This window comes from Excalfactoria chinensis, chromosome 30 (assembly GCF_039878825.1).
Source record: "Excalfactoria chinensis isolate bCotChi1 chromosome 30, bCotChi1.hap2, whole genome shotgun sequence".
NCBI lineage: Eukaryota > Metazoa > Chordata > Aves > Galliformes > Phasianidae > Excalfactoria > Excalfactoria chinensis.
The window spans coordinates 685054-695992 of NC_092854.1; the positions used below are offsets into that span (position 1 = coordinate 685054).

The window sequence follows — 10939 nt, forward strand, 5'->3', positions numbered from 1 at the left end:
AAACATTTTCTAGAATGGAAGACTTCTCTATGATGCAACCCTGTTCTAGAATGAAAGCCTGCATTATGATTCAAGGCTGTTCTAGAATGCAAGCCTGCACTATGATGCAAACGTTCTAGAATGCAAGACTTCTCTATGATGCAAGCGTATTCTGGAATGCAAGCATATTCTAGAATGCAAGCCTGCACTATGATGGAAAGCTGTTCTAGAATGCAAGCCTGCACTATGATGCAAACCTGTTCTAGAATGCAAGCCTGTATTATGATGCAAGCATGTTCTAGAATGCAAGCCTGCACTATGATGGAAAGCTGTTGTGGAATGCAAGCCTGTGCTATGATGCATGCTTCTTCTAGAATACAAGCCTGCACTATGATGCAACCCTGTTTAGAATGCAAGCCTGTGCTATGATGCATGCTTGTTCTAGAATGCAAGCCTGCACCATGATGCACACCTGTTCTAGAATGCAAGAATGCTCTATGTTGCAAGCCCGTTTTAGAATGCAAGCCTGCACTATGAGGCAACCCTGTTCTAGAATGCAAGCCTGTATTATGATGCAAGCATGTTCTAGAATGCAAGCCTGCACTATGATGCAACCCTGTTCTAGAATGCAAGCCTGCACTATGATGCAACCCTGTTCTAGAATGCAATAAGATGCACGCCTGTTCTAGAATGCAAGCCTGCACTATGATGCAAGCTTGTTCTTGAATGCAAGACTTCTCTATGATGCAAGCGTATTCTAGAATGCAAGCATATTCTAGAATGCAAGCCTGCACTATGATGGAAAGCTGTTCTAGAATGCAAGCCTGCACTATGAGGCAACCCTGTTCTAGAATGCAAACCGGTATTATGATGCAAGCTTGATCTAGAATACAAGCCTGCACTATGATGCAACCGTGTTCTGGAATGCAAGCCTGCACTATGATACAAGCTTGTTCTAGAATGCAAGCCTGCACTATGATGCAAGAGTTTTCTAGAAGGCAAGCTTGCACTATGATCCAAAATTTTCTAGTACATAAGCCTGCATTATGATTCAAGGCGGTTCTAGAATGCAAGATTGCACTATGATGCAACCCTGTTCTAGAATGCAAGCATGCTCTTGAATGCAAGCCTGCACCCTGATGCAACCCTGTTCTAGAATGCTAGACTTCACTATGATGCAAGCGTGTTCTAGAATGCAAGCATGTTCTAGAAGGCAAGCCTGCACTATGATGCAAACATTTCTAGAATGGAAGACTTCTCTATGATGCAAACCTGTTCTAGAACGAAAGCCTGCATTATGATTCAAGGCTGTTCTAGAATGGAAGCCTGCACTATGATGCAAACGTTCTAGAATGAAAGACTTCTCTATGATGCAAGCGTATTCTAGAATGCAAGCATATTCTAGAATACAAGCCTGCACTATGATGGAAAGCTGTTCTAGAATGCAAGCCTGCACTATGATGCAACCCTGTTCTAGAATGCAAGCCTGTATTATGATGCAAGCATGTTCTAGAATGCAAGCCTGCAATATAATGGAAAGCTGTTCTAGAATGCAAGCCTGCATTATGATGCAACCCTGTTCTAGAATGGAATAATGCTCTTTGATGCAAACATGTTCTAGAATGGAAGCCTGCACTATGATGCAATCATGTTCTAGAATGCAAGACTTCTCTATGATGCAAGCGTATTCTATAATGCAAGCATATTCTAGAATGCAAGCCTGCACAATGAGGCAACCCTGTTCTAGAATGCAAGCCAGTATTATGATGCAAGCTTGATCTAGAATGCAAGGCTGCACTATGATGCAACCCTGTTCTTGATTGCAAGCCTGCACTATGATGCAAGCTTGTTCTAGAATGCAAGCGTGTCCTAGAATGCAAGCCTGCACTATGATGCAAACATGTTCTAGAATGCAAGTCTTCTCTATGATACAAGTGTGTTCTAGAATGCAAGCATGTTCTAGAATGCAAGCCTGCACTATGATGGAAAGCTGTTCTAGAATGCAAGCCTGCGCTATGATGCAACCCTGTTCTAGAATGCAAGCCTGTATTATGATGCAAGCTTGATCTAGAATGCAAGCCTGCACTATGATGCAACCCTGTTCTAGAATGCAAGCCTGTATTATGATGCAAGCATGTTCTAGAATGCAAGCCTGCAATATGATGGAAAGCTGTTCTAGAATGCAAGCCTGCACTATGATGCAAGCTTCTTCTAGAATGCAAGCCTGCACTATGATGCAACCCTGTTCTAGAATGCAAGAATGCTCTATGATGCAAACATGTTCTAGAATGCAAGCCTGCACTATGATTCAACCCTGTTCTAGAATGCACTAAGATGCACGCCTGTTCTAGAATGCAAGCCTGCACTATGATGCAACCCTGTTCTTGAATGCAAGCCTGTATTATGATGCAAGCTTGTTCTAGAATGCAATCCTTCACTATGATGCAAACATGTTCCAGAATGCAAGACTTCTCTATGATGCAAGTGTGTTCTAGAATGCAAGCGTGTTCTAGAATGCAAGCCTGCGCTATAATGCAAACATGTTCTAGAATGCAGGCCTTCTCTATGATGCGAGCATGTTCTAGAATGCAAGCATGTTCCAGAATGCAAGCCTGCACTATGATGCAACCCTGTTCTAGAATGCAATAATTCTCTATGATGCGAGCGTGTTCTAGAATGCAAGCATGTACTGGAATGCAAGCCTGCACTATGATGCAAACTTTTTCTACAATGCAAGACTGCACCCTGATGCAACCGTTTTCTAGGATGCAAGACTTCTCTATGATGCAAGTGTGTTATAGAATGCAAGCATGTTCTAGAATGCAAGCCTGCAGTATGATGCAACACTTTTCTAGAATGCAAGACTTCTCTATGATGCAAGCCTGTTCTAGAATGCAAGCCTGCACTATGATGCAACCCTGTTCTACAATGCAAGACTGCACTATGATGCAACCCTGTTCTAGAATGCTAGCCTGCACTATGATAAAAAGCTGTTCTAGAATGCAAGCCTGCACTATGATGGAAAGCTGTTCTAGAATGCAAGCCTGCACTATGATGCAACCCTGTTCTAGAATGCAAGCCTGCAGTATGATGCAAGCCTGTTCTAGAATGCAAGCCTGTATTATGATGCAAGCTTGTTCTAGAATGCAAGCCTGCACTGTGATGCACGCCTGTACTAGAATGCAAGCATGCTCCATGATGCAAGCCCGTTTTAGAATGCAAGCCTGCACTATGATGCAAGATTGTTCTAGAATGCAAGTGTGTACCCTGATGCAACCCTGTTCTCGAATGCAAGACTTCTCTATGATGCAAGCATGTTCTAGAATGCAAGCATGTTCTAGAAGGCAAGCCGGCACTATGATACAACCCTGTTCTAGAATGCAAACCTGCACTATGATTCAAGTCTGTTCTAGAATGCAAGCCTGCATTATGATGCCAGACAGTTCTAGAATGCAAGAATGCTCCATGATGCAAGCCTGACCTAGAATGTGAGCCTGCACTATGATGCACACCTGTTCTAGAACGCAAGCCTGCACTATGATGCAAACCTATTCTTGAATGCAATCCTGTACTATGATGCAAGCTTATTCTAGAATGGAAGCCTGCACTATGATGCAAACATGTTCTAGAATGCAAGACTTCTCTATGTTGATAGAATGTTCTAAAATGCAAGCATGTTCTAGAATGCAAGACTGCATTATGATTCAAGCCTGTTCTAGAATGCAAGTCTGCGCTATGATGCAAGCTTGTTCTAAAATGCAAGCCTGCACTATGATGCAACCCTTTTCTAGAATGTGAGCCTGCTCTATGATGCAACCCTGTTCTAGAATGCAAGCCTGCACTATGATGCAACCATGTTCAAGAATGCAAGCCTGCACTATGATGCACGCCTGCTCTAGAAAGCAAGAATGGCCTATGAAACAACCCTGTTCTAGAATGCGAGCCTGCACTATGATGCAACCCTGTTCTAGAATGCAAGCCTGCACTATGATGCAAGCTTGTTCAAGAATGCAAGACTGCACTATGATGCACACCTGTTCTAGAACGCAAGCCCTCATTATGAATCAAGCCTGTTCAAGAATGCAAGACAGCATTATGATTCAAGCTTGTTGTAGAATGCAAGCCTGCAATATGATGCAAGCTTCTTCTATAATGCAAGCCTGCACTATGATGGAAACATTTTCTAGAATGCAAGACTTCTCTATGATGCAAGCGTGTTGTAGAATGCAAGCATGTTCTAGAATGCGAGCCTGCACTATGATGCAAAGATGTTCTAGAATGCAAGACTTCTCTATGATGCAAGCGTGTTCTAGAATGCAAGCATGTTCTAGAATGCAAGCCTGCAGTATGATGCAAGACTGTTTCAAAAATGCAAGACTGCACTTTGATACAACCCTGTTCCAGAATGCAAGCCTGCGTTATGATTCAAGGCTGTTCTAGAATGCTAGCCTTCGCTATGATGCAAACATGTTCTAGAATGCAAGACTTCTCTATGATGCAAGACTGTTTCTAGAATGCAAGACTGCATTCTGATGCAACCCTGTTCTAGAATGCTAGCATGCACTATGATGCACGCCTGTTCTTGAATGCAAGCCTGTACTATGATGCAAGCATGCTCTAGAATGCAAGCCTGCACTATGATTCTAGTCTGTTCTAGAATGCAAGACTGCATTATGATTCAAGCCTGTTCTAGAATGCAAGCCTGCACTATGATGCACGCCTGTTCTAGAATGCAAGCCTGCACTATGATGCAAGACTGTTTCTAGAATGCAAGACTGCACCCTGATGCAACCCTGTTCTAGAATGCGAGCCTACACTATGAAGCACACTTGCTCTAGAACGCAAGCCTGCACTATGATGCAAACATGTTCTAGAATGCAAGCCTGTTCTATGATGCAAGCTTTTTCTAGAATGGAAGACTTCTCTATGATGCAAGCGTGTTCTAGAATGCAAGCATGTTCTAGAATGCAAGACTGCACTATGATGCAAACATGTTCTAGAATGCAAGACTTCTCTATGATGCAAACATGTTCTAGAATGGAAGACTTCTCTATGATGCAAGCGTGTTCTAGAATACAAGCATGTTCTAGAATGCAAGCCTGCATTATGTAGCAAAACTGCTCCGTAATGCTACTATGTTCTATGTTTCAGGAATGTTCTAGAAAGCAAGACTGCTCTATGTTGCAATTCTGTTCTAGAATGCAAGCCTGAACTATGAGGCTAGACAGTTCTAGAACGCAAGCATGCACTATGATGCAAACCTGTCCTAGAATGCAAGATTACACTATGACGCAAGACTGCTCCAGAATGCAAGCCTGCACTATGTTGCGAGCCTGTTTCAGAATGCAAGCCTGCACTATGTTGCAAGCCTGTTACAGAATGCAAGCCTGCGGTATGATGCAAACATGTTCTAGAATGCAAGACTTCTCTATGATGCAAGCGTGTTCTAGAATGCAAGTATGTTCTAGAATGCAAGCCTTCTCTATGATGCAACCCTGTTCTGGAATGGAAGCCTGCACTATGATGAAGCTTGTTCTAAAATGCAAGCCTGCAATTTGATACAACCCTGTTCTAGAAAGCAAGCCTGCGTTATGATTCAAGGCTGTCCTAGAATGCAAGCCTGTACTATGATGCAAACATGTTCTAGAATGCAAGCCTGCACTATGATTCAAGTCTGTTCTAGAATGCAAGCCTGCGCTATGATGCAAGCCTGTTCTTGAATCCAAGTCAGCTTTATGATGCAAGACTGTTCCAGAATGCAAACCTTTTCTATGATGCAACCTGTTTCTAGAATGGAAGACTGTACTATGATGCAAGACTTCACTATGGTGCAAGCCTGCTCTATGATACAACACTGTTCTAGAATGCTAGTCTGCTCTATGATGTAAGCCTGATCTAGAATGCAAGCCTGCATGGGGACGATGTGGTAGAATCCCTATGGGTAGAAATCAGGGGAAGGGCCGTTAAGGCTGACATCCTGGTGGGCATCTGTTATAGACCGCCAAACCAGGATGATGAGGCAGACGAGCTGTTCTATAAGCAGCTGGCAGGAAACGTTTGGATGTTGCGTTGAGGAATATGGTTTAGCTGGGAAGTATTGGTAATGGTTGGTTGCTGAGTGCTGTTATGGGGGCCATCAGGTCAACCCTTAGAGCATCATAGAATAGGTTTGCATCATAGTGCAGGCTTGCATTCTAGAACAGGTTTGCATCATGGTGCAGTCTTGCATTCTAGAAACAGGCTGCATCATAGAACAGGTTTGCATCATAGAGCAGGCTTGCATCATAGAGCAGGCTTGCATCATAGAGCAGACTTGGATTATAGAACAGGGTTGCATCGTAGAACAGGCTTGCATCGTAGAACAGGCTTGCATTCTGGATCAGGGTTGCATCATAGAATCACAGAATCACAGAAATTTTCAGGTTGGAAAAGACCTAGAAGATCATCCAGACCAACCATTACCATTAGGGATCAGGTTATGATTAGATTACAGATTGTTACATGGGTTACAGTTAGCACTAGGCACCAATTCCCAGCTTTCTTACATGGAGAAAAGCTACGTGAAAACACAGATGGATATAGTTAATGGACAGCAAAGGAAAGCAAGAGGCATAGTTCTGTAAAATTAGATTTTATCAAGTCCAGGTTCTATCCACTGAATCATAGAAATACTTGTGTTGGAAAGATCAGAAAAATGATCTAGTTCCAACCCCCCTGCTCTGGGCAGGGTTGCCAACCACAAGACCAGACAGCCCAGGAACACGTCAGGCCTGGCCTTGAATGCCTCCAGTGATAGGACATCCACACATTCTCAGGGCAGGCTATTTCAGTGCCTCAGCACACTGCGTGAAGGATCTCTTCATAACCTCCGACATAAACCTCCCCTCTTTCACTTTACATCCATTTCCCTATCACTATCTGTGTAACAAGTCAGTCTCTCTCCTGCCTTTCAAGTAAGCTCCTTTCAAGTATTGCAAGATTGCAGTGAGGTTTTTCTGGACCATACCTTCTCCAAGCTAAACAATCCCAACTTCAGCATCTTTCATCAGCCCTCTGATTATCTTTGCTGGCGCTCCAACAGGTCCATGTTTTCCCTGTGCTGGCTTTGCCAGGCCTGGGCACAGTGTACCAGATGGAGCCTTCAAAAGGCAGAGTAGGGGTGTGCAATCAGCTCCCTTTCATTGCTGGACACCCCTTTGTTGGTGCAGCCCAAGTTACCATTGGCCATCCAGGCTCCAAGAGCACGGTGCAGGCTCATGGCCGGCTCTTCATCCACCAGGGCCCTCAGTTGAATCCACTTTCCACAATGGAGAACCTCTGAGCAATGGAAAATATCTTCTCATTGTGTCAAACGCAGATTTCCAAACCCTCCAACACACTCACTGTCCACGTTCTTCTTGGCTGCTATTTCATCTTGGACATGATGAAGTTGTTGTGGTGTTGTGATTCCTGTTGTGGCTATTCCACATCAGAACATCATGCAGAGCAGTGGCAGTTAAACAGTTCATGTCCTGGTTCCGTGTTACCGCCACTGGGGGCAGTTTGGGTTCCCAGAAGGTCAAGGACTGACATCTTGGGGTAACCCCGTGACAGAAGCATATGCTGAAATCACAAGCTGCCTGGAAAGAAGGAGGGAAAGGAACACAGTGAAAGGATTTGAGGGAAACAGAAGAAGCACAAGGAGTTAGAAAACATTAAAGATGCACTGAAGAATAAAACATACTAAAGGAAAGCAACAGCACAAGCTTAGAGTGGGATACATTAGGAGTCAGCTGGGGAGAGAGATGGAATCAATGAATCTTTACTGCTGTGTAATCTGTGAATGCACTGATGACACGATTGAGAACAAACAGAAGAGTTAGGCTAAGTTGTGTGGTTTTAAGAGGAATAGATGGTGCCTACACTTATCCTGGGCTCACTAAAAGCCTCTACAAAGAGCATCCTCCCAAAGAAATCCTTTCCCAATGATAATCAGCTCTAAAATGGGATCTAGGAGAGGGGGAGCTGGGCTTCACCCCTTTTAGTAGCACAGGAGATTACCTTCACCTGTACTCCTAGGCTTATTGCTTGCCTCAGGTGGTTAATCAGAGGTTCAGGCCGTGATTCAGCAGTTCCCATGCTAGCAAAAAACATCCTTAATGACAGTTTCCAAATGGCATCCTTCAGTGCCTGGTTCCGCATGCTGTAGATGAGGGGGTTCACTGCTGGAGGCACCACTGAGTACAGAACCGCCACCAACACATCCACGGCTGGAGAGGAGGTGGACTGGGGCTTCAGATAGGTAAAGAAGCCAGTGCTGATACAGAGGGAGACCACAGCCAGGTGAGGGAGGCACGTGGAAAAGGCTTTGTGCTGTCCCTGCACAGAGGGCATCCTCAGCACGGCCCTGAAAATCTGCACATAAGAAAGCAGAATGAACACAAAACACCCAAAAAACAAAGATGCACTGAGTGTCATCAGGCTGAGATTCCTGAAATAGGGATATGAACAAGAGAGCTTGAGAATGTGCGGGATCTCGCAGAAGAACTGGTCCACAGCGTTGCCTCGGCAGAGTGGCAGAGAAAATGTATTGGCAGTGTGCAGCAGAGCATTGAGCAGCCCAGTGTCCCAGGCAGCAGCTGCCAGGGTGGCACAAGCTCTGCCATCCAGGAGGGTCCCGTAGTGCAGGGGCTTGCAGATGGCAACGTAGCGGTCATAGGACATGATGGTGAGAAGGTAAAATTCAGCCGACAGCAAGAATGGAAACAGAAAGAGCTGTGCAGCACATCCTGTGTAGGAGATGGCCCTGGTGTCCCAGAGGGCGTTGGCCATGGCTTTGGGGAGAGTGGTGGAGATGCTGCCCAGGTCGAGGAGGGCCAGGTTGAGGAGGAAGAAGTACATGGGGGTGTGCAGGAGGCGGTCGCAGGCTACGGCTGTGCTGATGAGGCCGTTGCCCAGGAGGGCAGCCAGGTAGATGCCCAGCAAGAGCCAGAAGTGCAGGAGCTGCAGCTGCCGTGTGTCTGCCAACGGCAGCAGGAGGAACTCGCTGATAGAGCTGCTGTTGGGCATCTGCTGTTCCTGGACATGGGGAATCACCCCAGGAGAAAAAAAAGGCAAGTTAGGTGAGAGTTCTCTTGGCACAAACCTGTACCGTTCCTTGGTGACCTTCCTCCTGCTGTATAATCCAATCCTTTTTCTTTCTCTGAAGGAAATGCTGGTTCAGATCCATGGCCTAAGATTGTTGTCATGAGTTGGAACATGGATGGAAGAGGAGAGGCCTCTACCCGTGGGCTCTGGGGAAGGTGATCCTGAGCCACCCAGGTGGGTACACTGTAAAGGGGCAGGAGTGCTCAGTTTTGCTTGTAGAATGTGACATCTTGCTTAGCATCTCTCCACATCATCTCCCTGGGCTGATGCTCATTCTGTCCATCGAGCCAGGAAAGGCTGATGGAACACGAGGATGCTGCTTACAAACCTACTCATCTCCAAAGCTACAACACAGCAGTCTCAGTGCTGTGTCAATATATACAGCTTGTCTCCCATTTCTGCAGTTATCACTACCCTACCGGTAGGAAAATGAACAAAAGGCAGGTATTCCCATGTTTGGTGCTCTTTCTTGTCAAGTCCCCTCTGCAGTGCCCCAGTCATGCAGCACAGCTCTGTGCCTCCAGCCTCTTGCAGTACCCCGAGAAGCAAAACGCCCCTGTGCTTCTGGGGGTCTCCTTCCCCCCCATCACATCTCCCTGCAGCTACCTGGGCAGCTCTCCGGGCAGGCTGAGTGCTGAGCCTGGCTGGCAGCTGAGTTCCTGCCCCAGTACACTGACCTGGGATGCAGGGATCCTGGCTCTGCAGGACACCTTTACACTTCCATAGGGACAGGATTCAGTTGAATCCATTCAGGCATCTTATCCTGAGGATGTAGTCCTGGCTCCTGGAGGGGACTCAACTCCCTCACATGCCTCCCACACACCCAGCCAGACCAGCACTGACCACACATCTGGCCACAAGCAACTGGCCCCCTGCATTCCCCTCCTGCACAACCTACCTTCTCTTCCATCGCCATTCATTCCCATCTTCGCCTGTTGCAGTCACTCTCCAGTTATCAGCTCTCACTTTCTGCATTTCCCTCTTGGATCCCCAGTGCTACCCCCATGCTGGCTGTACCTCTCTCTCCTTGACGGAGCTGCCATCTGTGTCACACGGGTTGTGCTGCACTCGGTGACATCTCGGTGTCTGCTGTAGGACAAAGTGCCCTTAAATAGGACATCTCCTTTTTTGTTTCAAGCGATCCTTGAAACCTTCATCTGCAACACTGAGACCTCCCTAAGGAGCAGTTCAGGCCTTGAAGACTTGAGGGAAATGGCTCGTTAGGTCTTTCTGCACTGTAATGAACCCCACAGTGTATGTGGTGCCTGTGAACTTTGGGGACCGAGAGAAGACTGCTGTAAGCAAATGATGGAGGTGCAGTCAAAATGCTGTCCAGAAATGTTAGAGAGTGTTGGAGCTGTAATTGGTCCCTGTGGGGCCATTACCAACAAAGCCTCCCCACAGCTGTGTTAGAGCAGATAACTGGAGGCTGTGATTACAGGCAGGCCTTCATCTATTTGCTTAGCACCACTACTATGGGGAAGTGGGCTACAAACTTCAGTTCAAGATGATCAGCGCAGCACCAATAGATGGTAGCCTGACAATCACACCTGGTTTGACTGTGATGTTGTTGGCTAGTCTCAGTCTTCTCAGTTGGCAAAGCACAAAGAGAAGTTTGTTACTGTCAGACTTTTGCTCTTTCTACTGCCACTATTGATGGAGGGTAGTAAAGGACACCAGACACTCCTGGAATAACTTCTCATTTTGCAGTTTTTCATATACAGCCAGTTGACCATGGAAACTACAGAGCCCATTGGCTGTGTGCTACACTGTGTCAATTTCTGGGAAGCCAGTGAAACATTAGGGCAAGTGAGGCTCTTCTTGAGATACTCCT

The 10939-nt window shown here is 46.0% G+C and overlaps 1 protein-coding gene across 1 annotated transcript; it reads right to left on the reverse strand.

Annotated features, from left to right (window-relative positions):
* Positions 1-7968: 7968 nt before the first annotated feature.
* On the reverse strand, positions 7969-9027 carry LOC140263414 (olfactory receptor 14A16-like). The gene has a single exon (XM_072358291.1). It carries the CDS (start codon positions 9025-9027, stop codon positions 7969-7971), a length of 1059 nt encoding a protein of 352 aa, XP_072214392.1.
* Between the last annotated feature and the right edge of the window lie 1912 nt (positions 9028-10939).

Bases quoted from the DNA above. Each gene is read 5' to 3' on its own strand.
- LOC140263414 (XM_072358291.1), bottom strand. From the start codon at position 9,027: ATGCCCAACAGCAGCTCTATCAGCGAGTTCCTCCTGCTGCCGTTGGCA.